Source organism: Uranotaenia lowii, chromosome 3, assembly GCF_029784155.1.
Source record: "Uranotaenia lowii strain MFRU-FL chromosome 3, ASM2978415v1, whole genome shotgun sequence".
NCBI lineage: Eukaryota > Metazoa > Arthropoda > Insecta > Diptera > Culicidae > Uranotaenia > Uranotaenia lowii.
Genome location: NC_073693.1, coordinates 352118956 through 352145931, shown reverse-complemented (window position 1 = coordinate 352145931; position 26976 = coordinate 352118956). Strand labels below are relative to the sequence as shown.

At 38.2% G+C, this 26976-nt stretch overlaps 2 protein-coding genes across 3 annotated transcripts in view; one reads left to right on the top strand and one right to left on the bottom strand.

Moving 5' to 3' along the window:
* The first annotated feature begins 551 nt into the window (after positions 1 to 551).
* LOC129754526 (estradiol 17-beta-dehydrogenase 11-like) lies at positions 552 to 22751 on the top strand. The gene is made up of 5 exons (XM_055750656.1): positions 552 to 988; positions 21341 to 21517; positions 21579 to 21835; positions 21985 to 22113; positions 22209 to 22751. The coding sequence occupies exons 1-5, from the start codon at positions 626 to 628 to the stop codon at positions 22258 to 22260; spliced, it is 978 nt and encodes a 325-aa protein (XP_055606631.1). The 5' UTR covers positions 552 to 625; the 3' UTR covers positions 22261 to 22751.
* Positions 22387 to 26976, bottom strand: part of LOC129754525 (endoribonuclease CG2145-like) — an 18891-nt gene continuing 14301 nt past the window's right edge. For both annotated transcript variants that reach the window (XM_055750653.1, XM_055750655.1), the window contains 2 exons: positions 22827 to 23259; positions 22387 to 22765 (listed from right to left, as the gene is read on the bottom strand). In XM_055750653.1, the coding sequence (XP_055606628.1) occupies positions 22532 to 22765; positions 22827 to 23259 (667 nt within the window). In that variant the 3' untranslated portion in view covers positions 22387 to 22531. The remainder of the gene's footprint in view (positions 22766 to 22826; positions 23260 to 26976) is intronic.

Sequence of the window (26976 nt, the reverse complement as noted above, 5' to 3'; positions counted from 1 at the left end):
CTATTCAAATACATCAAAAATTTTATGAGTGATTTTTTGAACATTTGAAACTGTAAATGTTTGGCAATTAAATCTATACTGGTTTTGGGACTGATGAAAAAACAATCTGAATTGCTATTCATGTGATATAAAAAAAAGTTGTTAAAGACAAACCGTACTTCAATAAATTCAACTTGCTAGATCTTTAATAGTTTCAATATTGCTATCAAAATTGACTTGAATCCTTGCATTTTGATTTATTATCATGATTCAACTAGACACTTGAAACCGCGAAACATGAATCCCTTTTTTCAGCTTCATTGATTCGAAAAACGCATTCTACCCTTAACCTTCAAGCGGGCAAGTTCCGAGCATGTGCTTAAGCTTGAACCATCGATCGGTACTTAACACAATCAGTCAGTCAGCCAGTACACAGTTATAACCATTAACATTCATGTACTTCGGCCGGACCAAGGAGTTCATTTTTTTTAAATAAATAAAAATGCACCCGCGTGCGCATAGCGCAAAATTGTAAGTGCATTCAATTCTTGTGGGCTCGTTGGATCAAAAGGAGCTGATTCAGTATCGATCGCGTTTTGTTGCAATTGAGGTTGTTTTTGTTTTTGATCCAACAAAATACTCAAAGATGGGTAGTTTAGTAGAGTTCCAAAAACTCCCGTATCATCCGGCAGATCCTTTACCCCAAAAAACTTTCCTCCAGAAGGTGCTAGTGGGGCTTAAAGTGGTCCTAAAACTTCTAGTGTACATTGCAAAAGTGATTCCACTTTCGATTTATTTGTGGCTAAAAAGTTTTCGCTGCCGCAGACCGAAAGATATCCGCGACTGGGTAGCTCTGGTGACTGGAGGCGCCAACGGCTTGGGGCGGCAAATTGCCCTGGAACTGGCCAAGGTCGGCTGCCATGTGGTTGTGGCCGATTTGGATGCGGAGGCTTCAATGAAGACCGTTCTGGAACTGCGCTACTACGGAGTGAAAGCTGTTGCGTATCAGGTTAGTGAAGTAGGAGAATTTTAGGCAAGGCAACAACGTTTCATATACGCTGATGATGACCTTTTTCAATAGAGATTGAAAAGAAGAAGTTTTTTAAAAATAATTTTCTTATATCTAGTTGAAATACATGAACAGTTGCAAGTATCGTATGTGTAAGATGTACACTCGATCTCGGAACTATTACTTATTTGCCGAGTTGACTGATGGAGATTTTTTTTTTATTATCTGACAATTTGCGCCGGGGGTCTTCAGATTTTCCCCAAAATTGAAAATTTGGTTCATTTTTGCGACTTAAAAACACATGTATTTTTTCAGATTTCTAACATTTTTATTTGTTGAGTTAGCTTCGGTTAGATTTTTTTGTAAATAAAAAATAACCATTTTTCAAAGCTACATAACTCTGTTGTTTCTCAACGGAAATTATAAAATAGCACATCAAAATGCATTGAAATTTTATCAGCTTTCCAAATAGAATAGTTGAAAAAAATTAAATAATGACCTTCAACATGAAAAGTTGTAAATAAACTTTAAATGGCGTCTAAAAGTACCGTCTGCACCACCGAATATTTTGCAAAAAATACCATTGTATAGCTCGATTTATGATGCAACTTTCATCTGAAGACACCAAAGTGGGCCATTAACACCTTGAAGAGTTATGAAATAAATAATGACAATAAATCTCTTTTTTTGCATCGAAAACAAACAATGGTCGAACAACTGCACTCACATATGGAGATAGCAAGCACTTCTAACAACATGGAAACAAAAGAACTTATCAAAGCTGGTAAAAACACTACTTTTTCGTGCTTTGTAGAGTGTTTGCAGCATAACTGACTTTAAATTATAACCAAAATTCTGAGTATCGTATTGTTTAAGTCAGGGGTGAGCAAACCGCGGCCCGCGGGCCGCTTGTGGCCCGCGAGACCCTTTTGTGCGGCCCGCGAAGCTTTTTTCAAATTTGTATGCCTTAATTTTTTTCTACAATGGATAGTTAGGAATACAGTTTGTTAACTTTTTTCTGGCATTTTAAGCGTTTATTATGTCATGTTTTAGGCTTAAATGCAGTGTTTTTAATTGGCATAACGTAATATTGGAGTGTTTTTATTTATTCAGCATACTTTTCCCTTACTATTTTACTCCTACCACTTTGAGAGCAAAATCCATTATAGTGAGTCGGAAGACCAGCCAATTATCGAAACCTACACATGTTCAAAGGAGTTTCGAAGCCCGTTTAGTGAAGTCATTATTTACATTTCAAGTAAAAATAAAGTTGAATGATAAAATATATGCTCAGCAGATTTTTTTTTTAAATTATTCTATCCCAGAGGTCGGCAACCTTTTGAGTCAGAAGAGCCAAAAACTTCAAAATTTCAAAATTTTAGAGTTTGAAAGAGCCACATTAAATATTTATTGTTTTTGAAAAAAAATCAAAACATATGAATGATCGATGAACATTAGTTTTACAAAAGTAACTTTAAACCCATTAAAGTATTTTATTACTCTTGGATTTTTCTTTTTAATCTGTTTCTGATAACCATTCAGTATGGATTTTCTTCTGGATCGTAAACTCTTCTAACATGTTTTGATTGTTTATCACTTTAAATACGAGTCAAGAAAGTTTTAAATTCATATAAAGCTCAAATGAATAATATGCATGATGTTAAAGTGAAAGATTTGAAAATATTTACAAAGGCAGAATATTTCAAATTTCTTTGGCAAAGGAAAGCCTTTGTAATAACAAAGTAAAGAGAAATATTTTTTTTTTTTTAATGTCAAGCTTTTTTAAGTCATTCTCCAGATTAAGTAATCCTTTCCAAAATCCAAAAGTACGAGGTAACATTCAACTAAAATTTATGTAGTCGAAATTTTGAATCTTAAAAAATTATGCTCCTGACAACTGGTAGAATTTTCATAGTTCATGACAACAAACGAACGTGTCTTCAGAATTTTATGCATCTGGAAAATTAAAAAATCTCATTTTTTACATGTGAATCTTCAGTATTGTGCGTCCAATTGAATGAAAAAATACAATTATTGTATTTTGTTCATCAATGCTTGCTAAAGCTTAGATGAAAGGAAAATATGGTGGTTTAACCAGTATGAAGCTGTGATAATATGATTTTGTAGTATTCATAGAAAATTCGTGCCGAATAATATAAAAAACAGTACTTTTGAAGTTTAAAAACAAAAATTTATTGAAAAACATTAACGGTGATTAACTCTTAATCAGGGCAGGTAAATGGTTACCATCAAGTAGCCAAAGTCATGCGATATTGATATATTCGGAGGTATCACTGTCATGCAACACATGTATCATATCACCGTCACATACGGTAGGATATCGCGACATTTTGAAATGAGTGACATCTGAGCCAACGTGATGGTTATTTAATAATGCTCTCTGTCATCATAACATCCACTAATGCACAAAATGCTAACTTCAGAAACTAAGTGTGAATTTTTGCTCTGAATGGAAAGACGGCTAGCAAATTCTCTCGTTAACATATGGTTGGCTTCACTTGCTGCAAATTTTTCGAAGGGGAAGTATCAAAAGGATGGAACATTAATCAATATGTACTTAGTAAGAGTTTCGGACGTGTTATTAAAATAATAACGTAAATATTTTTAATAATATATTATAGGTAACATTTTAAGGGGAGGTCAGAAATAATGGGAATTTGGGACTTTTTTACTTCAATTGCTTGCCGACGAACTATGACCTTGGACTGGTCGATGACCATGAATGTAGACCAGCTGCCTGCCGAGTCTTTGGTGGTGGTCGTCCCAAGATATCCCTGAACCGTGGACACACCCTATCCTACGGTTGGTGGGTAGTTCGTTAAGACTGGCGTTTATCTGGATCAGAACTTGGCGTGGTTGTGTGGTCTTGGGAAGTGCCTGAACCGGAAACGCCTGGTACACCTAGACCATGGTTGAAAGGAAGCGAAAAGCACTTTTTGATAACTGGTCCCAATAAAGGTGACGTTCCGAAGAGCTTTTGGGAGAACGGATCTGGCTGGGGATGAAGCCTTTGTTTTTCGCTAGACTCCATCTATCCAAGATCTAGAACTTGAAAAACTTTTTCATTCAGCACGGTAGTTTTTGAACCTCTAGATTTTAAACATAGCTGAAAAGAATTAAAATGATAATCACAACACAAGTTTTACATTTGTATTTTATTGATACAAACCTTCAAGCATAAATTTGTTTACAATCGATACAGAATTTTACTCAGAGTTTTAAGGCACGCTCCCTTGTGTTCCGCTCCCTGTGTTCAGTGCGAGTTTCAGGCAATTGAGGTCCAGACGTTCCCGGAGAAAGCATTTTAATTATGAAAAACCGAGCGAAAATGCCACACAAATTACAAAATTAACAAACGCGCAAAACAAATAATATGTATCGCCGACGAATGTCATGCAACAAAATTTCTGTCAGCAACAGTATGACAGAAAAAACGAATGCTATGACCGTTTCGTTGGTGACAGGAGTGTAATAGAGATGACATTGACATAGGCTACCATGTTAAAGTCGAACGATAGTGAGCGACATTTATCAGCACTGCTCTTAATCGAAAATGACGATAAAAATATGTCGGTTACTGAAACTTTGTGCGCTTTTATTAAATAATGGCTGCACACATCACACTTGAAATTCAAAATGTGTTTCAAGACTCAAAGGTTTATATTTTCATTTCAATACATACAATTTAATTATAAAAAAACTGCTTCAGGCTGAAAAGACAAATTTTGTTATTGCTAACAAGTATTTGGCCTGGTATTACATTTTCAAATAGATTTTCCGAATTGAATTATTCATTCCTTTTCATTGCTGATCGGAGTTTGGAAAGCTGTCAAACTTTAATTTTTATTTCTCAATTCTTAGTTTTGGAATTTTGCATTCGAATTTCATGTATCTATTTACTTTTTTAAACCCGATGTTTATTGAGTAAGCATTCTAGAATTTTTCTGTAGTATTCAAGCCGGGAAAATCCGGGCTTTGTTTTTCTAAATTTTTTATTCAAAACTGGGAAATATCCCTATTTTCCATAAAAACGCAAGAGAAAAGTTGAAAAATAAACACATGAAAAATAATTTTTCCGAAGCCATATTAGCGGCGTTCAAATCTTATTTCACAACTTCAAAAATAGCCTGCGAATTTTTTTCTTCAAAACACGTTGAAAATTGGAATTTCGTAAAAATTATGAACAATCCTGGAAAAACAGGGTCTTTTGCCTCGATATCCAGGCAACCGGACCGGACCTGACATTTCTAAATTTTTTCTTTTTAAAATCTGGGCAAGCCCTGGGTAAACCGGGCAATGCTTATGAGATATCAATACTGATATAACGTTAAAATTATCGTTTCAATTCAAACATGAATAGATTGGTTTTTTTTAGTTGGTTTTTCCAATATTTTTAGTCAAAGAGGTTAATATTTTTCGAAATGGATGATTAATTCTATTAGATTATGGAAATTTCTACTGATCAATTTTCATAGAGAGCAAAACAAGTGGTGTTGCAAATTAATAATTAGATTCCAGTTTTGTTGTTTTAAAACAACAGTTATTTTTTACATTTACCGTATATGATAAATTTAATCATGATCTCCGTACAGTAAAAAACAGTAAAAAGCAAAAAAAATGTAAAATTAGGCTCCGAAAAATGTTATTTTGTCATTTGATCCTTTCCGCTTGTTCCTACAGATGATGAAATTTTAAAATTTTCTTATGGACCTATAAAAATCCGTGAGCCAGTTCACAAAAATCAATTATTGAATCAATTAATTAATTGAAGAGCCGCAGTTTTACATCAAAAGAGCCGCATGCGGCTCGCGAGCCGCAGGTTGCCGACCTATGTTCTATCCAATTCGGCAAAAATGTTTGTTCTGTTAGCATTCAAATACTGGCAAAAAAAATAAACAAAAAACCTGAGATATATTTTTTATTTCTGAATATTGACGAAAATTAAATAATTAAGTCTTGGTGAACAATTTTAGATTGTTTATCATCATGAATCAGCCGGCATCAAAGTTACCCACAAAAATTGTTAGTTTTTGAAAAAAATAGATATCTGAAATTCTCTGATTCCACCCAAAATATCTTTGACGATTTTCTGTGATGTTTTTTTTCAGAAATTTTATAGAAAATTTATCACAAAAATCGATAAATTGAGTTATTTCACTTATAATTCGCAATCCACATTACCAGTGTCAAAATCTGCTCTAGAAATCCTATCGCAGTGATATCTAAATAAGATTAAAAATAATTAAAAATGAGGATAAAAATTCTAAAATCAAGAATGTAGTTTGGAAAATGGTTGACTAAAAAATATGAAATTGAACATTTTTCAACCTTGCTCAACATCTGAATGCAATGATCCAATTTAAAAAACGGGGTTTTTTTTAACGTTTATAGAAAAAAACATCTAGGCTTTGAGGACAAGTTTTAATTGTGAAAAAAAAAACAGAAAGTCAAATAGCGATCAAAAGTACAACGCTAAGAAGACAATGATTTCTTTACAAATCTTTTTATCACACTCTTAGTTACATATCATTGTGGTATGCTCCAGAAAGTTTTTAAATGTAAGTGATGACGAATAGTACCATCGGTTTAAACAACAATGTTATAAGAACGAATGCTCACCAAGAAGTACTATTAATAAATTGAAGAATTTAAAAATGACAAAGATTTAGCGAGGTACTTTTTCAATGTCGGGTATTTAAAAAGCCGTGTTGAATTACTGTTTTTAAGCACGTGAAATCGTTTTATCTTTCCTTTTTCTGATATGTTTTTCCCAAAATTTGTAGCTATGAATGTGTTTTTGAATGTTATGTTGTGAAGCTCTAATCACAAAAAAAAAATTTTAAGTGCGGCCCGCCGGCAAGATTTCAAATTTAAATTGGCCCGTTGGTTCAAAAGGTTGCTCACCCCTGGTTTAAGTGATATAACTAATAATGGGAAAGTTGCTTTTACAACCTGGTCATATACTATATAACTTATTAATTTTTCGATCAAAGATCATTGTGAAGCATAATCAATGCCAATAGTAGAAGGTTCAGTCCCTGTGTTTGGGATCACAGAAATGTGATTAAAAATATGAAATATAGACGTGCTTTACATAGTTTTTATATCGGGAGCTAAGCACTGGACACCAAAATCCTTTCCCATTGATCAAAAAAGTATGAGAAAGTGGCACAAATGTTGTAGAAATAATCAAAGAGCTCAGTATGGCCAGCCCAGGCTGTAAAATGATGAAAACATGATGCTTCTACCGTATTCGTTTTCTACATTCGCCCAGTTTTGAGGTTTACCACACTAGAACGAACATAATTCGTCGTCAGTGTTTTGCTACCTCGATCGCTCACACACGAATCTTCAGTGTTTCACCGTCCATTTTAAATCAAATCTGGGGAATCACGGATGCAAAACTTAGCGCATAAACTTCTAAAAATGACAGTAAAATGTGCATAGCTTGTTGTGACCTGGTGCAAAACTGGGTTTAAACGAATACGTTATTAGATTTTTGGATATAACATGAAGTCAGTTAAGCTGCAACAATCTACCGCCCCTTCTTTCATAACAGTCCCATATACAAAAATAAGCAAGCGAGACAATCAGCTTTTTCTGTTTTGGAATATATTTTTAAATTGTAACCACCACTTTCAGCATAAACGAAAATCATTTCTAGGTTGTCATAATAAATCGTTAGACCTGAAATTTTCGAAATTGGGTTATTGGTAAGGTCGAGTGCACCATTTTTATTCATTATGGGACTGTTAATCGACCATATTTGAAACCTTTTTCGAATCTACTAGCATAACAGTCCCATACAAAATATATTTTTCTCACCAAGCTACTTTCTAAGACTTAAATTTGATCATTTTTGAACTTCTAAATGCAATTGTCAGAAAAAGAAACATACACCCACAGTTCAGCCTCTGTGCCAATGGCGGCATCATTGGTACCAGGCATCATTGGTACAAGAAGATAACGCGACCGGTGCTGATTCGATTTGCTCCCACCGGCATTAACCTCCCAAGTTAACCGAATTGCGTATGTCTGAAAGAAACAAAATAAAAACGAATTCACGTCCCTCCATATCGCATCACAAGACGAAGAAGGATAGAAATAAATACCGGCCAACACCAGGCAGCGAGCGAACTGAGCACTGTGCGTGTGAATGTAGTAAAAGCAACAACAACAACATTGCTTCAATTCAATCTACCGGCAAACAACCACTGGCTAAGCTGCGCATGTGTAGCAAAAGCAACAACAGAAATATTTCTTCCACTGGCCAAGCTTTGGCTGCTGTGTATATATAGCGTGTGTATGTAATAGCAGGCAGTAAGCAAAGCACAGTTCTCATTCAATGGGTTTCCCGTTCCTTCACTCCCGTTCCCTTTCCCGTTTCCATCTTAAGACAAAGGATTGCATTGAAAGGAGGCCAAACGCCGGGAAGCCGCCGTTGTACGTTTTTTTGTGATTGATCGGTAACAGAAAGCCTATGACAAATATACCTCGTCCTGCATGAAGCTCGAATAGTACACTGGTTAGGATGTCGGACTGGCAAGACGATACAATTGGTGATTTGAGTTTGATTCTCACCACAGCGCTGTAGTTTTAATTTTTATTTTCTTGTTTCTGGGATGAATTATCCAATAGGAAGGCAATCCCATAAAATGTTTTTCTTGTTTCGCTTGAATGTAGTGGTCATCATTTTGGTTGGGAGCCGAGTCCTTATGCCAGTTACGGTTTTTCAAACATACCGTCTTCGGCACAGTGCACATTTCAGCGCATTATCGGCACAGAGATATGCTAAATAGGCATTGGATTTTTGCAACCTCTTCTATGGGTGTACTTTTGCAAAAAAATATCATGAATTCCACATTGTAAGTTGAATCTTTTTACAATTTATATTGCATCCGATAGTTTTTCGCTCAGGACACATTCCACGCGCTTGTACCGCTCAAAAGAGATTTTTATCCGTTCGCGTATAAAAAAATCTCAAAATTGTCTAAAATTTAGATAATTCAAATCACACAAAACCAACGGAAAAAAGAGAAAAAATTTTTTACACATGTTTAAAATGATTTTGAAAATCAGTTTTTTTGTTGAAAAACGTGGTGTTTTTGACAACTTTTAAAAAATCTTTAATTTCAATATATGGATGATTTTTTTTGGAAATATTTTTAGTATGTTCAGAAGCCAAAAAACACGGCTTCATTTTGTAGAAAAAAGAATTTTTTTATATCCAAGTTGGTTTGAAAAGCGAACAAAAACAGTCGCAAATGAGTGAATTCACGTCACAAAAAAAGGAAAGTTTTTAATTCTACGAGAAAACTCTGACTTTTTTGAAATAAAAAACTAAGAATTTTCTTTGAAAATGATAAGACGATTCTAAAACTCTAAAATTTATAGAAATCGGTTGGAATCTAGCTGAGTTACAACAGCGCGAATGAGTGAATTCACGTCACAAAATTTGATTTCTTGTACAATTTTATATGAATAATGTGCTCTGAAAGCTGTTTTGACCCTCCAAATGGTCGGATTTTTACAAATCGAGCATAATTTAGTTGATTTTTTTTAATAAGTTCATTATTTTCAAATAAAAATACAAAAAGATTGAAAAAGTAAAAATAAATTTTTTTTTGGTGAATCTTTAAATGTAGTAATTTTAACACATGATCCCTCAATATGTTGCTATTCAAGTGTCAATCAAAATAAGGAAAAAGTTAGGTGCAGATACTGAAAATTTATGATTGTAAAATTCGGAACAACAAAATATCGTTTTTGAAAGTGTACATCAAATTTGAAGACTCCAAAGAATGGTTCAGTATAACCACAGTATAACTTTATATTTCGTGACGTGAATTCAGTCAACTACCCTGTTCTGTTTGAACTGAGTGAATTCACGTCACAACTTCAAATAATCATAACTTTGTTCGTTCGAAAAGCTCCGCACATCAAATTGTGAGTAATTGTTTTCTTTACAACTCCTTCGAAGACACCGATATTCTATTTTCACAGAGAGAACAGGAAGTCAAAGATGTATGTACTAAATCCGAAATGGTTAATTCTAGCGTGAATTCACGTCTCAAAAGTAATCAACCACAACAAAAACAACATAAATTTTAAAATGACAAAATTATATTTATTTTGAAGGAAATTCAATTTGCGACCGTTTGCTACAACTTTTTTCATTTTCAAGTAAATTGGTTGACTTCTAGAATGATAACAGTGCAGAAAAGTCCGGAAAAGCGATTTCACGTCACGGTGGAATGTGTCTCAGGAAGTCATTCCTAAGAAAGTCAGACCTGCCTTCGAAAACTAGTGTGCATCATTCGACATCAAGTGAGTTAAAAAAATGTTTAAATGATTCAAAGCAATAAACCAAAGACTATTTCACCGAAAGAAACATTGAAAAGTAACCAAATCCGTGGTATTTCACATATGGGACTGTTATCTAGGAATATTTCATATAGGACAGCCACGAATTGATATTATTTTCGAAATTTCTAGAACAAAACCTCTTTTTTTAGTCCTTTATGTTAAAGCCTTATGTTGACCTAAAATGACGAAAATTCATATGGGACTGTTATGCGAGTAAGGGCAGTCTGAAAAGGACGACAAAATAGTGTTTTTTACCAGCTTTGATAAGTTCTTTTGTTTCTATGTTGTTAGAAGTGCTTGCTGGGGCTTATTCTGCGAGGCGAGTGACGTGAAGTGACTTGGTTTTTTAGAGTCACCGTATTCTAGCAGGCGAATGCCGTGACTTCAATGAACTTTAGGTGACTTGAATGAACTTTTTTTAACTGTCACCGTATTCTCAGAGGCGAATGGCGTGACTCGAGTCGGTGGCAAGTGACTTTTAGAGTCGTTACCTATTTCGTAAGTGACTTGGATGAAAAATATACAAAAAATCAATATTAAATTAAAAGTTTTTATTCCAGAAGCCAATTTTGAATCTATTTAATCAGTTCATGAATAATTCCATTAATAATCGTGTATTGATTTTTGTATATGTGATTTATATAAATCAAATTCTAGAATAGCGTTATTCAAGTCGGTGGCAAGTGACTTTTGAAGTCAGTGTGGTATCTTGATATAAATCGTCTTTGCGCTCCCACCATACAGACCATACAGACAATATATGAGAGCCCAACTCAACCGACGATGTTTAGCAATCGATAGCACAACTGACCTTTGTAGAGTGTAGCAAGCAATCAAGTCAGTTGTGCGCAGCGATGCCACACATACCGATTTTCCGGTATTTATACCGATTTTTGAGCAAAATTTTGACCAAGAATCGGTATATACCGATTACCGATTTTTGGCAAAACATACCGATTTCATACCGATTTTTAAGATTTTAATTTAAAATTCATTCCACTTCAATATTCCCACTTCATTCAAGCTATCCTCGTAAAGGTCCCGTAGAAAGAAGACAAAGTTCGGTAGCTGGAAGGCGTAACTTTGAACTGTACAACTTTTAAAGTATTCTGCAAAGATCTCCACGGCTCACTCTCATAATTCGTTCAGTTTTTCGCGCTGTTTTGTTCCTTTGTTCTGTCAAATGATACACTATTATGGTACTCTACTCAACCTCAAAGCCAATGCACTAAGCACAAGGCTGATATTGACCATCTGCGACTGCCAATAGAAGTTTCTTAAAGTCAATCTCAATTTAAAGTGCAATCAGATACACGGTATGTAAAGCATCGGTATAATCTTCAATCCTTCTGCATCTTGTTAGCCAAATAAATGATATCATAAGTACCTAACTGCAGAAATCGCAGAATTAAAGACCACGCCAGGCAGAATTTGTGCTTTCAGTTATAGTAAAACTATGTGTTTTTAAATCTTTTTCGGAAAAACGCTTTCTTTTAGAGCACATCTCGTGATTTTTTATAAAGTCGCAGCCCGTGGCGTAGAGGATAGCCATCAAGTCTTCTAAGCCAACGGGCATGAGATCGAATCCCGGTCACGGCATACATAGTACACTTTCTGTGGGTTGGTGGTTTTAGCATTTGTGAGATGCTATCCATCATATCCTCGAAAGATGTACGCTTAGAGTTAAGAAAAAGGAATCTCTTCGAGGAAACTTCAAGTTTCATTGAGATCCTGTATGTGTTTGTATTTTTTTTTTAATTTTTAATTGGCTATACAAAATTGAAGCAACAACTCTCTCCACTTTCTGCAATCATTTCTTTTTCTAATCGCTAGAACTCATATCTAATACTAAAAACTGAAATGGTCAGATTGGCGAAAATCCAAAAAATAAAACGAAGAACATAAACTTGGGCCCATATTTACCTCGAACATCAAAAAGCCATTGGATTTGTAAGTGCTTACTAAATTAAAATTTCCTTTAGGTTGACCAGGTTCTATTGCCTTAGCGAATTTATCAAATTTACATCCCACTTTAGCCAAACATCAGAGTCTCAAGTTTTTACTTAATTATATGCCTAAACAACGTGTAACCTGAAGGTGCTTGCCATGCCCCTATTTTTCTTATAAAACGGTAACTTTTAAAATAAATTTCCATTCAGTTATGAGTGCCGAACGTCGTATCGACACCCGACTTTCTCCTCGCGCCGTTGGACACGCGCAACCCTCAGTCGTATCTCGCCAAGGACGAGGTGATGGTCGGATGCAATGTCTGCGCTTCGTTTGTTGCGGACATCAAGAAGGCTCCTTCTCCATTTTCGACTGATGCAGATGTGGTCAATTTGATTTTCTGTTCGGCCATCTCGGGATACCCAAGTGACCTTATGTGCTGGTCGATGGGGGAAGAGCGATCCACCGATCACCATGTTGTTGTTGCCACAAAATTCTACAAACAGCTCTCCGTTTTCGCTCATCTGTCCTAGACCATGGCGCCCCATGATGCGCTCAAAGTCCTGATTATCGGAGCCAATCTTTGCGTTGAAGTCGCCTAAGTGGATTTGAATGTCACCCTTCGGAATTCTCTCAACCACGCTGTTCAATTGACTGTAAAACTGCTCTTTCTCCTGCAAATCGGCAACGTCAGTTGGCGCATAACACTGGACCATTGTAAGGTTTCTAACCCGTGTTCTGAATCTGGCTACGATTATTCTTTCGTTTATCGGTTCCCATCTTATGAGGGCCGCATGGGCCTGCGGGCTTAACAGGAAACCAACTCCTCGTTCCCGAGTAGCATGTTCTCCTCGTATGCCAGAGTAAAGCAGTACTTGCCCGGACTGTGTCTTGTGTTCTCCAGTGTTAGGCCAACGGACTTCGCTCAGTCCCAATATCTCTAGCTTGAGGCGGCTAGCTTCTCTAGCAAGTTGAGCCAGCTTTCCTGGCTGGGCAAGGGTCAAAACATTCCAAGTTCCAATTCTAGTCCGTGTTTTCATGCTAAAAGTCGTTGCCAAAGTTCCAATTCGGTTATCTCTTCTCTCAGTTTCTGTAACAATATAAGGTATCAGGAGCAGTAGGTTGTTAGCCTAAAGTCCCTATCCCGCGATGGGGCTGCCATCTTGGACTTAGCTGGCGGGAGCTGCATTTCATAAATTCAGCCGCTTGCTGCAAGACAGACGCTGTTTGAGCCGCCCCTGACCTGGAGAACAGACGCTCGGTTGTTGTTGCACGCCGCCCCTGACCTGGGGAACAGACGCGTGCGGCCACCTTCTCAGTCTGCATGCGACCAAAGCATCCACCGGGGTTGGGTACCCGATCTCCGCTTAGGTTACTCGCACCCCAGCCGGCACCGCGGGGAGGTAGAGATAGGAGTTGTGAATAAGAGGTGATATGACCACTATGGGGTCTCGTGTTGCACATTATCCACCGTTTACCAGCGGTTGGAGAATCCAGAGGTGAAAAGGGCATACGTTGAACAGCTAGAATCCCGAGCCTCGGAACTGCCGACAGACGGAACAGTCGAAGAACAGTGGTGTGGAATCAAGAATGCCTTTATCACGACGAGCCATGGTACTCTCGGTAAAGTTTGTGAAAGACGAAGTGAATGGATGTCGGATGAAACCTGGAGGATGATCGATGATCGGAGAAAGGCGAAAGTCGGAATTGAGCAGGCATGTACCGGGTCAGCCAAAGCAGCCGCCCGCTTACGATATGCGGAGCTGGAAAAGGCAGTTAAACGAGCTTGTAGACGAGACAAGAGAGCCTGGACAAACTCCCTAGCCGAAGAGGGAGAAAGAGCCGCCGCCATTGGAGATATCCGATTATTATATGATATTTCTCGCCGCCTTAGTGGTGCAAGGACTAATGCAAGAATGCCGCTGAAAAACCGAGCAGGTCAGCTGCTGACAGATCGAACAGATCAGCTCAAGCGTTGGACTGAGCATTTTGATCAACTTTTCCGAGTTACAAATAGCAATGGCCAACAGAACCCGCAGCTCGAGGCGCCCACAGTAAGTCGCATTAATGGCGTCAACTCGGAAGCGCCCACGCTGGCTGAAATAGAAGCGGCAATCAAGGACATGAAATCCAACAAAGCGCCTGGAATCGATTGCATTCCTGCTGAAATGCTCAAAGCCGACCCTGCCTTGTCAGCACAAATGTTGCACCGTCTTTTCGCTGACATTTGGGATACTGCAACATTCCCGGCCGACTGGATGCAGGGTATCCTCGTAAAGGTCCCAAAGAAAGGAGACCTAACAGAGTGCGGTAACTGGCGTGGCATAACTTTGATCTGTACAACCCTTAAAGTACTCTGCAAAGTTATCCTGAACAGGATCCAGGAGAAAATCGACGCTACACTCCGACGGCAACAAGCTGGATTCCGATCCGGACGATCATGTGTGGACCACATCACAACGCTACGAATAATACTGGAACAAATCAACGAATTCCAGGACTCTCTTCTGCTGGTGTTCGTTGATTTCGAAAAAGCATTTGACCGACTGAACCACGAAAACATCTGGGCTGCTCTTAGACGACGAGGGGTCCCAGAGAAACTAGTCCATCTCATCGAAGCACAGTACGAGGCATTTTCGTGCAAGGTCTTACACGACGGTGTCTTGTCCGAACCAATCCCGGTAACTGCTGGAGTGAGACAAGGATGTATTTTGTCACCGCTGCTTTTTCTCATCGTAATGGATGAGATCTTGACTGGATCGATTGACTGTAGACCAAACCGAGGATTGCCGTGGAATCCTTCAACCATGGAGCAACTGAACGACCTTGACCTGGCAGACGATATTGTTTTGCTCGCCCAAACACAACAAGACATGCAGAGCAAACTCGACGACCTCACCGAAAGCTCCAAGGCAGCAGGTCTCAAAATCAATGTCGGAAAGACCAAGTCGATGGAAATCAATACAGAAAATCGTTCCAATTTCGTGGTAGCTGGACAACAGGTTGAGACAGTGGAGTGCTTCCAGTATCTTGGTAGCCAGATTACGCCTGATGGTGGTACCAAGAAGGACATCGAAACCCGGATCAGAAAAGCCCGATTTGCGTTTGCGAGTCTCCGAAACATCTGGCGGTCACGCCAGATCTCTCTACGAACTAAGATCCGAATCTTCAACTCAAACGTCAAATCCGTATTGCTGTACGGGTGTGAGACTTGGTGCACATATGCGGTGACGACGCGAAAACTGCAAGTTTTTGTGAATCGGTGCCTGCGGAACATCATCCGCGCTTGGTGGCCTGGCAACTGGATCTCAAACGTTGAACTTCATCGCCGGTGTCATCAAAAGGCGCTAGAAATCGAGATTCGGGAACGTAAGTGGAGATGGATTGGGCACACGCTGCGAAGAGATGAAAACGAGATTTGCAGAGAGGCGCTTGACTGGAATCCAGATGGGCATCGAAGAAGGCCCAAAAGCTCGTGGCGGCGAAGTCTAGCCGCTGAAATCCGCACAGTTGACGAGAACCTTGGCTGGCAGCAAGTGAAGACGCTGGCTCCGGATCGCCAGCAGTGGAGATCTTTTATCTCAGCCCTATGCGCCGGTCAATCGGCGCTGGACCCTTAGGTAGGTAGGTATGAGTGCCGAAGAGAAATACTTATTTCGAATTTTCTGCTGAATTTTCATTTGTGATTTTTGCTTTCGTCAGCAAAAGCAGATAGTTTTGAAATAAAAAATAAAAATGTACATGTCATAACGAACATAAAGTTCTGTAAAAATTTCAAAACCGTCATTTTGTGTAAACTAATGTCACCAAGAACTAAGTTACGGAGAAAATGCAATAATATATGCTAAAACACATTAAGTCAGCTAGTTTTGAACTTAAAATGAACATTCATAAGAGTTTTTAGACTTGCTGTTTATTGCGAGCTTCTATTTTAAGAAAAATACGTTAGGAAGTTGAAAATGTAAGCATTTTTGAATATCCACCTCAAATACTGATTTTCATACCGATTTTTAGGATTTATATACCGATAAAAGATTTTTTAGTGTTTCAAAATACCGATAGAAATGTGGCATCACTGGTTGTGCGGCAGTCTGGATTTGGATCTTAATAAGGTCTAGACCCGGGACACCACATTGGCGATCCATGCCAGTGTTTTTGCATTTCCCCTCAGAGAGGAGGGAGGAATGGGGCTAGTGCTTGAGGGCAACCCAGCGCTGGTCATACAAGGCCTTTAGGCAAAGAGGGATTCGGCCGCCCGATAGGGCAAAGAGGTATTCGACCGCCCGCTAGGGCAAAGAGGTATTTGACCGCCCATAAAGGCATAGAGGGATTCGACCACCCGGAAGGGCAAAAGCCTTAAATTGGCAAGCCCTGATTGGGCTTCTAGTGAGTGGTGTCCCGGGTCTAGACCTTATTAAGATCCAAATCCAGACTGCCGCACAACTGACTTGATTGCTTGCTACACTCTACAAAGGTCAGTTGTGCTATCGATTGCTAAACATCGTCGGTTGAGTTGGGCTCTCATATATTGTCTGTATGGTCTGTATGGTGGGAGCGCAAAGACGATTTATATCAAGATACCACAGTCAGCACCTATTTGTAAAAACAAATTGAGACTTTCTAGATAAGATAAAATTTAAAGAAAACTTTTTACAGCTTTAAATTATAAGATTAAAAATGTTTAATTAAAATACAATCAAGGCATATTTTTTTAGAAATCCGGTTGAATGATCATCAAAGATTGTATCTTTCAAAACAACTTAAAAAATAAAAGGTTTCTATTCAGAAAAACTATTTTGAATTTATTGAACACTTTAAACCATTCAATTATTTTATTTAAATATACTTCAATTTGAACGCTTCATTCTATCCTGTAAGTTTTATAGATAATTTAAGGGTCCTTTCAAGATCTTTCTCCGAATTCGAATAGAATGGTGATTTCGTATATGATCGTTTCACATTTTCACAATTTGATTACAATTTATTAAATTCAAACTGATGTTAGAGTATGTAAAATACATATTTGGGCTTTTTTCTCTATCGAGAATCCTTCATCGAAGGCAATAAATTTCGATTAATCAGCGTCGACATTTAGACCAACCCAACATTTTCGTCGGCGCAGAATAACGCAGAAATTTCTGGTCCCAACTCGTCGACAATTTGGCGACATCATCTAGGCTAATCGTTCCTTCCGGCATCGAGTTGCTGTACTTCTCAAAGCACTCGGAAGACACCATCAGCAGCTCAGATCCAGGCAACCTGGAAGAACGTTCAGACGGATTTTGAGTTACTTATGTCTTTCCAATGATATTTTGGTCACGTTTCTATAGAAAAAAAACAATGATTAAAAAGTAAGCAAGGCAATTTTTTTACTAATAAGAGTTAAAAATCGTCTACCTTCAAAGTATTCCAAATTTTTCCGCGATTTCAGATTAATTTTTGTTTATTGACAGCTTTCACGATGAATTTTTATCATTATGGTTCATTTCGATGCGTCAGGATTAAAAAAGTACAAACATAGGTGACGCAATAATCTATGCAAAAGTTTGACCTAATTTAATCTGTCATTAAATTGACATTTTTTATGTCCAGGAGTGCCTGTACTACAGCTTAAGTTATACGCAAATACAAAGAAATAAATTAACATACTGAGAGCCACGTTTTTGGCTCAAAATTATCGATCAACAGAAAAACGCTTTGCATTACCTCGAAGTGATCTGAATCACCTGAGAATGCATTTACATTAGGTGAAAGTCATTTCAAATGAATTTCAATAAACTGTTAAGCACAAAAAAAAACTTAAATGCTAAGGTATTACATTCTGTTGAATACGTATGTAATAGTAGGCCATAAAATAGACATGGACATTGTTTATTTGATCATCAACGATTTTTTTTAAATTTAAATTCTCATTCTTGAAGCGATGCATGGATAAAAAAAAACTGTGAAAATGTTGGATTTGTTGTACTCGGATTAGGCATGAAAAGTTTCTTTACATTCATAGTTTGGTGCTTCAAATCAAAACTTATACATTCGGCATACAATCATTAAATTTAAATAGCAAATTTGTATGATAAAGTCAAAAGAAATGAAAACTCGATCTTCAAGGCTTTGATAAACAGATTAACTCATTGACTTAACGAAAATCAGCAATTAATTAACTTTTCTGCATATTCAAAATTTTGAAAATTCGGTGAAATTATATTTAATTGTAAAAATCAAAGAGGAGATTTAACTTTTGAGGCATGGCTAACCTATCAAATCGAAAATTTGAATTTGAAATTTTTAAATTTCAGCTGAATCGTGTATCTAAACTGTCTAAAGCCTCACCCATACTCGGCAGTTTGAATTGCAAATCCGGTTACTGAGACTCGTTTATGTTTACATTTTGAACTATACGAAGAGATGCATGTCTCAAGTCTCCCGACAAGTATGGGAGACTTACAGCAACCAAATTGTAAACATAAACAAGTCTCATCAACCTAAATCGCAGTTCAAGTTGCCAAGTGTGGACTAGACTTAACGATTTCAAAACTAAATCACGAAGTTATTTTTGAATCGGGATTCGAAACTTTGAAATTGAAGTTTGGAAACGATCTTTGAATATTATTCTCAAATCCCTTGAAATTATGAGCTTTTATTCGCAGTTTGTATCAGAATCATTATTGAGAAATTATTAGTTAAAGCTTTTTTTTTTTTATTTTTGCTCCTGAATCTGAATTAAAAGCACGAAATTAGAAAAGCTGATTGATTCTGAGTTCTCGTGAAACATTCGCTACAGTAGCTAAAATCGCGAATTGCAACGCTCCTGATGCTAAAAAATCAATATACCAGTAATTGAAAAATCGCTGCTTTACTTGAACCTATGTAATTTATTCTAAATTATTCTTAATTTGTCTATGCTTCATAAAAGCGACGTCATTCGAGAAACTCAATGTTGCACTACCTTCTTTTTATGTTGCATTTATATTTAAATGTTTTGACAATTCGCACGGTGAATCCGATGAACATGACAAAATGAACATTCGCCTACGAAGCAATGAACTATAGTCACCTGGAGTGAGTCGCCTCTCGGAATACCACGACTATAGTCACGTGACTACGACTTATGTGACTCCGAGTCACTTCATTCGCCTCGCAGAATAAGGCCCGCTATCTCCATATGTGAGTGCAGTTGTTCGACCATTGTTTGTTTTCGATGCAAAAAAAGAGATTTATTGTCATTATTTATTTCATAACTCTTCAAGGTGTTAATGGCCCACTTTGGTGTCTTCAGATGAAAGTTGCATCTTGAATCGAGCTACAAAATGATATTTTTTGCAAAATATTCGGTGGTGCAGAAGGTACTTTTAGACGCCGTTTAAAGTTTATTTACAACTTTTCATGTTGAAGGTCATTATTTAATTTTTTTCAGCTATTCTATTTGGAAAGCTGATAAAATTTCAATGCATTTTGATGCGCTATTTTAAAATTTACGTTGAGAAACAACAGAGTTATGTAGCTTTGAAAAATGGTTTTTTTTATTTACAAAAAAATCTAACCGAAGCTAACTCAACAAATAAAAATGTTATAAATCTGAAAAAATACATGTGTTTTTAAGTCACAAAAATGAACCAAATTTTCAATTTTGGGGAAAATCTGAAGACCCCCGGCGCAAACCCGTCAGATAATAAAAAAAAAATCCCCTGATATGTGTATGAACTAAGGTTGACAGATTGCCCGGTTTAAGTCGAGTTTTCCCGGATAATAAATCAAATGTATTTGACAACCCCTAATTTAAACAAATAAAAACAAGAAAATTTCAATGACAAAAATGACAAAAATGACAAAACTAGCTATAATGCCCAGAAAATGATATTTTTTCCATAATGATCATATTGAAAGTTTTTGTCGTTTTTTCCTTTTTTGTTTTTTTGTTTGTTCCTTTTCTTACTTTTATTCCCAACTTGGTATTATTTGACATTGAAATTTTATTTTTATCCTATAACGCCGGAACAAATATCAATATTTTTTTTTGTAACCACCCATTGCCCCCCCCCCCCCCTTCGAATATTCCAAAAATCCCGAAAGAAGGAATTCAAATATCCTCAAGATTACAAGACTTAAAACCAAATTGTGGAAGATGAGAGTTTATTCACCACTTGTATTCATGATTTTATTGAAATTTTTCGATAAATAACTACTTGATTTATAGGTTTTGTGCAAGGTTATTGTATGCGATTTTGCTGCATACAAAATTTAAAGCAATTTATTCCAATTTGTCAGTTTTAGCATTATTTTTTATTGTCCCCCCCCCCTCCCCCTTGCGATTTTCCAACTCCGAGTGACAAAAGAAGGATTTGAAATTTGTTCCGGCCTTATTTAGGTTTTTAAATTTATAGATCACCTTAGCGAAAAAGAAATGTACCACCCTATTGAAAACAAATGCAGATGCAGTAAAGTGAGTTTCATGAGTTTTGAAGAGATTAATAATTTTTTTACAGGTCATTTCTTAAACATTCCAAAGAAATGAAGCGAATTCGGCAGTTTTCTTTTAATTGGACATACCAATTTTTGCTGCCACTATAAGATAAATATATGGGGCTGGCGAATAGATATATAGATAATAATGTGCAACTCCAGACTCCATACACCAAACCCATATTACCTTATATCTTACAACTCCCCTGGCTGTGGTGAAAGCAAATATTTTAAATTTACTCCTGAAAAAAGTTAAATAAATTGAGACAGTATCGGTGAATTTTTACGACGGAAGTAAGGACCTAAAACGAAGATGAGGGAACTTAAGAGTGAAAAATAAATTAATAATCGGCACAAAAGTTCGTGATGAACTGATCTTCATTAAACATTATTAATATTCAAAAATAAGTATTTGAGCCAACATGGCAGTAAATTCTATCAAAATATCAAAAACAGCTTCTATTAACCGTTGTCTCAGGCACCTCTTCCCTATTTACTCGTAGATAGAAATACTCAACACCTATTGGAAAAAAATAAATCTATGCTCACTTTTCACAGGTAGATGTCGCTTGTCCTGATCAGATTCGTGACCTACAGCGCAAGATTGAAGCGGATATTGGTCCAGTGGACATTTTAGTGAACAATGCCGGAATCCTTCCGTTTATGGTTTCCGACGATTACACTCCGGAAAATTTGCAACGTTATATGAATTGCAACGTCTTATCCAATTTTTACGTAAGTAGTTTTTTTAATTTTCAAAGTCCTCTCCTGATTTACAATTATTTTCTCATTTTAGACCGTCAACGCCTTCCTGCCGGGAATGTATCAACGCCAGCGGGGACACATCGTGGCGATCTCATCGCTAGCAGCCTATTTTCCGGGAGGGTTGTACCGCAACTATGCTACTACTAAGTATGCGATACGGGGATTTATGGAGGAGCTGCACGACGAAATATACCTGGCAGGGCACAATAAGTTTGTCAAAACTACGACAGCATTCCCGATAATTATGAATACCCGCAAAGAATTGATCGATACAATAAGGAAACTACCGTAAGTTATAATTTTTTTTCTTAAATTTGAAATCTGACAATCAGAATTCGGAATCAAGTTTAAAGATTCAAACTCTTAAATGTTGTTGAAGCTTAACGAAAAACAAGATATTCCCAGATAATCTCTGAGCTATTTTGACAACTTTTCAGGTACATCTCAAAAACGCCTATAGTGGAACCGCAAGTGGCAGCTGAATCTATCGTTCGAAATTTGCGCATCAACCGCCGAAAGGCACTGGCCCCAGACTGGGTATCGATCGGTTGGTTTGCCTTTCTTGAGTAAGTAGGCATCCAAATGCTCATCATTTGTTGAAAAAAATCATTTGGTAAAACTGAGAAACGTTGTGTAAAACTGTCCAAAACTCTTCTTTCAGCGACATTCACCGGAAGATCAAGTATCTGTTCCTAGATACGGTGCTGACTTAAGCGAAACAAACAAATTGTATCAGTAGGCGCCGGGGCGTCGATACGCATCACTGAACTCCTGTTTTCTGGCCTACTGAGCATCAGCGCTAACGCGGGTAGTGATTAATTCCAAACACAGTTCAATCGTAAATTATAATACAAAATAAGGCTTTAATCGGTGTAATGATAATTTCATGTGCACATTTAAAACGTTAATAAACAAACAATCACTCTGAGTATGTTATCAAGTCGAACCAACAATCTAACTATCTATGACAAGGCCGTTATCCCGTTAGAAGTTGGGCCAGGCACCGCCGATCAAATTCTTGCCCCGGTAGCGGAAGGTGAACGTCTTGATGGTGAACTTCTTGCCATTGTAAGCCAACGGACACTCGGTATCGGCCCTCAACTGGAAGCAAACCGTGTACAGGGCAAACTCCAGCTCCGGAGAAGTAGCGATGAACAGCGAATTCGATGGTTTCGATAGCTTGTTGAAAGTCAGCCGAACTTTGGCGATTTCTCCTTTCTGAAATGATGAAGATATTTTACAAGAGTGGAAACATTTGATTACCCTAAGCAACACTCACGCCTCCCAAATCCATCTTCTTCAGATAACCCTGGTAGTCCAGATTGCCAGCCTTCTCCTGATCGTACAAATACAACCAATTATGCAGCCCAATCATGGTTCCGTTGCTGATTTCGTTCAAGAACACGTGCTCAAAGCCTGAGCTTCCAATTTTTCCATTTCCACGCGAGTACAAGTGGAACCAGATGGTCTTCAGCAGCTCATGGTGAGTCTTCGGGTCAGCCGTAACGACTCCCTTCTTCTGCAGGAAAGTCATTGCCGTTCGCATGACGGTGGTTGCCAGTAATGCTTCGACAAAGTCGTCCTCTTCCTTCTTCTCAAGTGGGCTGACGTATTCGTTGACCTGGGTGTCCAGTTCGTAGTTGTTGAACAGGGCTCGCATCTTGTCGATGGTTGGCACAGCGTAAACTTGCTTTTCGTCAACGGAGAGGAGACTGAAAATATTGGAAAATGTAAGGGTTTTATTATCTGAAGAAACTTTAATAAATCTGGTGTTTGCAGGATTCGGATTCCTATCTTTTATGTATAGTTTTGACGATCCGGGAGCTCTACAGAATGTCACCCACGAATTGACAGGATGAGCCCCTGTAGTCATTAGAGGAGATTTTAACACTTGGGTGGTTAACTGAGGTAGTCGGTGCGATAACCTAAGAGGCCAAAGCGTACTACTTAGAGGCCTTCGCGACACAAGAAATTGAACTGTTTAACACTGAAGCTACCAGTATCGTGATTCTGGATAACCGGACTGAACATCAGTGATTGAAGCCACCTTTGCGAGCCCATGACTAAAAAATGATATGAACTAAGTGGGTGAAGAAAGCGCATAGCGGAATTCTGTGGTTGTAAGTCAACAGCCAATCTAAGAGCGAAGATGAAGGCCTAAGTTTTTAATAAGGAAGTCTGCACCGAAGCTTTTCAGGTCAAGACCAACTTACTGCTGGACCTCAGAAATTACTGAGTATTGAGCAAGCTTCTTCAAAGCCAAGTTGCGAACTCAAAGGGCGAGAAACGAAGCCGATAGAGAAATGAGAGGTGCCGTTCATCGAGCAGACAGGACGCCATGCGATCTTTAAGAACAAGCAAGGAGGCTACTCTTTCTCATCGTAATGGATAAGATCTTGACTGGATCGATTGACTGTAGACAAAACCGAGGATTACCGTGTAATCCTTCGACAATGGAGCAACTGAACGACCTTGACCTGGCAGACGATATTCTCCCTGATTCTGCACCGCGCGTGAGGTGACGATAGTCGAGTCGAGTCGGAGTCACGTGAGTCTTGTCACCTTATTCCCGAAGCCAATGTGACAGAGGTTAGGATAAGAACTCAAAAAGTTCATTCTAAAAGACGTTTCTCACCTAAAGCGACTACTGGAATCGGGTGACTAGGGTGATTCGACTATCGTCGCCTCACGCGCGGCGCAGAATAAAGATAACAAGACATGCAAAGCAAACTCGACGACCTCACCGAAAGCCTCAAGGCAGCAGGTCTCAAAATCAATGTCGAAAAGACCAATTCGATGGAAATCAACACAGAAAATCCTTCCAATTTCATGGTATGTGGTATTTGTCCGATTTGCGTTTGCGAGTCTTCGAAACATCTGGCACTCACGCCAGATCGCTCTACGAACCTAAATCCAAATCTTCAACTCAAACGTCAAATCCGTATTGCTAAGGGTGCGATACTTGGTGCACATATGCGAAGACAAAGCGAAAACAGCAAATTTTTGTGAATCTCTGCCTGCGGAATATCATCCACGCTTGGTAGCCTGGCAACTGGATCTCAAACGAAGAACTTCATTGCCGGTGTCGTCAAAAGGTGCTAGAAATCTAGATTCGGGAACATAATTGGAGATGGATGGCACACGCTGCTAAGAGATAAAAACAAGATTTGCAGAGATGCGCTTGACTGGAATCCAGATGGACATCGAAGAAGAGGTAGGAGCTCGTGGCAGCGTAGTCTAGCCGCTGAAATACGCACAGTTGACGAGAACCTTGGCTGGCAGCAAGTGAAAACGCTGGTTACGGATCGCCAGCAGTAGAGATCTTTTACCTCTGCCCTCGGCGTCGGTCAATCGGCGCCAGTTTTTGAGTATAGCGCGCTCTCTACGACGGAAGCTTCGGGGGTGAGACTTGATCTTCTCGGCAGTCGAACTCGTAGGGAGAAGAGTACTCAAGCCGTGGAATACTCTAAGATAGAGTGCCTTCACGTCGTCGGCGGGTGAGTCACTCGAGCCGGTGTAGGATAACGTCTTCGCCTGGAATCATCCGAGTAGTTTCGTTAAAACCCCGAACGTGTGCGGTGATAGGCACGTATACAGGATAAGCTGCTCTCGATTAGCACACGGACGGGCAAAGAGAAGAGGGCATCAAGCCAAACCAATCAGAGCCATGACCTCAAGTCATTAAAGGAGAGGTCGTTGGTCTCTAAGCAGTGGTCTCGAACAGAGGAGGAACGTACGATAGTCTTGGTAATCAAGCGAGTTTCGAGTTACGAGTAAAGGCTGGACCTCAAGTCGTCAGGGAAGAGGTCCTGAGTCTTGAATCGTAAAAAGAGGCAGGTTACATATGCTGGAGTTTTGACTTGACTACCCTATGCAGGCAACCGAAACCGGGTTACGATCTACTGCCCTGCCCTGCCTGTAAAAAGATGGAAGATTGTAAGAAACTTCAAAAAGATTTGGACGCGTTCTCTGCTTTTGTGAGCGGATGCAAGCTTAAAGTGAAAATCACCAAATGCTCTACGATTCCGTTTACCAGAAGCAATACTGCGATCCTGTTCAGGTCTACTCCCTCGGCGGGGATGACATTGAAAAAGTTACATATTCAAAATGATCTGATATTCTTTATGAAAATTGAACGTGGTTTGAATAACTTAACATTTCTACGCTCACAATTGACAGCTAACACCAGCAATGTGGTCTTAAGGAGACGAAGACTTTACGCTCTTGAGAATCACCGAACAAACTTAAGGGTATCCACGATGAAATTTCCCATAATGAAAATGCTCTAGCTTTTAACCGTTGCACAATGGGGAAAAAAGTGTACAAACCGCGAAGAAATTCAATATCTTTCGTGCTACATGACCCAAATCTATGAAAATATACTTTCCTTTTGCGAAAATTTCCGGAGAATCGATTGGACATAGTTTCAAACGCCGCACAAGCTTACGAACGGAGATGTAATGCCTTTTTAACCCCTTATTCCCCTATATTTTGTAAACATTCCAGAAAAAACAGAGTCTAACCAGAGAATTTTGAATAAAAACAGACCTATCGTATGTATTTTTTTCTGAAGAATTGAATGAAAGCTGTTCTGGCCTCCGCACGCTTCAGAAAATGGAGTTATGACTGTTTTTACCCTCAATTCCCCTATATTTTTCAATTATTTCAGAAAAAAACTTATTCGAACTTGAAAATTTTGAACCAAATGGGTTGTATTTTGTGTGATTTTTTCCGAGAAATCGAATGAATGCTGTTTGAGCCCCCGCACGCTTTAGAAAATGGAGTTATGGCTGTTTTACCCTAAATTCCCCTCAATTTTTCAAATTGCTAAGAAAAAGCATGTTCGGACTTGAAAATTTTGAATCTTTTGGGACGTATCTTGTGTAATTTTTTCCGAGGAATCCAATAAAGGCTGTTTGAGCCACCGCACGCTTCGGAAAATGAAGTTATGGCTGTTTTTACCCTCAATTCCCCTACATTTTTCAATAATTTAAGAAAAAAGCATGTTCGGACTTGAAAAGTTTGAACCAAATGGAATGAATCCTATGTGATTTTTTCTGAGGAATCCAACGAAGTCTATTTGAGCCACCGCACGGATTAGGAACAGGAGTTATGGCTGTTTTACCCTTAATTGCCCAACATTTTTGAAATAGCTCAGAAAAAGCATGTTGAGACCAGATAATTATGAACCAAAAGTAAAGTATTTTGTGGAGTTTTTTCTGAGGAATCAAATATAGGCTGTTTGAGCCGCCGCACGCTTCGGAAAATGAAGTTATGGCTGTTTTACCTTCAATTCCCCTACATTTTCAAATTGTTAAGAAAACGCATGTTCGGACTTGAAAATTTTGAATCTTTTGGGACGTATCTTGTGTGATTTTTTCCGAGGAATCCAATGGAGCCTGTTTGAGCCACCGCACGCTTTTGAAAAT

Coding starts and splice junctions, on each gene's coding strand:
- LOC129754526 (XM_055750656.1), top strand. CDS start 626: ATGGGTAGTTTAGTAGAGTTCCAAAAACTCCCGTATCATCCGGCAGAT. Junction 21,518..21,578: donor ACGTCTTATCCAATTTTTAC/GTAAGTAGTTTT, acceptor TTCTCATTTTAG/ACCGTCAACGCCTTCCTGCC. Junction 21,836..21,984: donor GATACAATAAGGAAACTACC/GTAAGTTATAAT, acceptor ACAACTTTTCAG/GTACATCTCAAAAACGCCTA.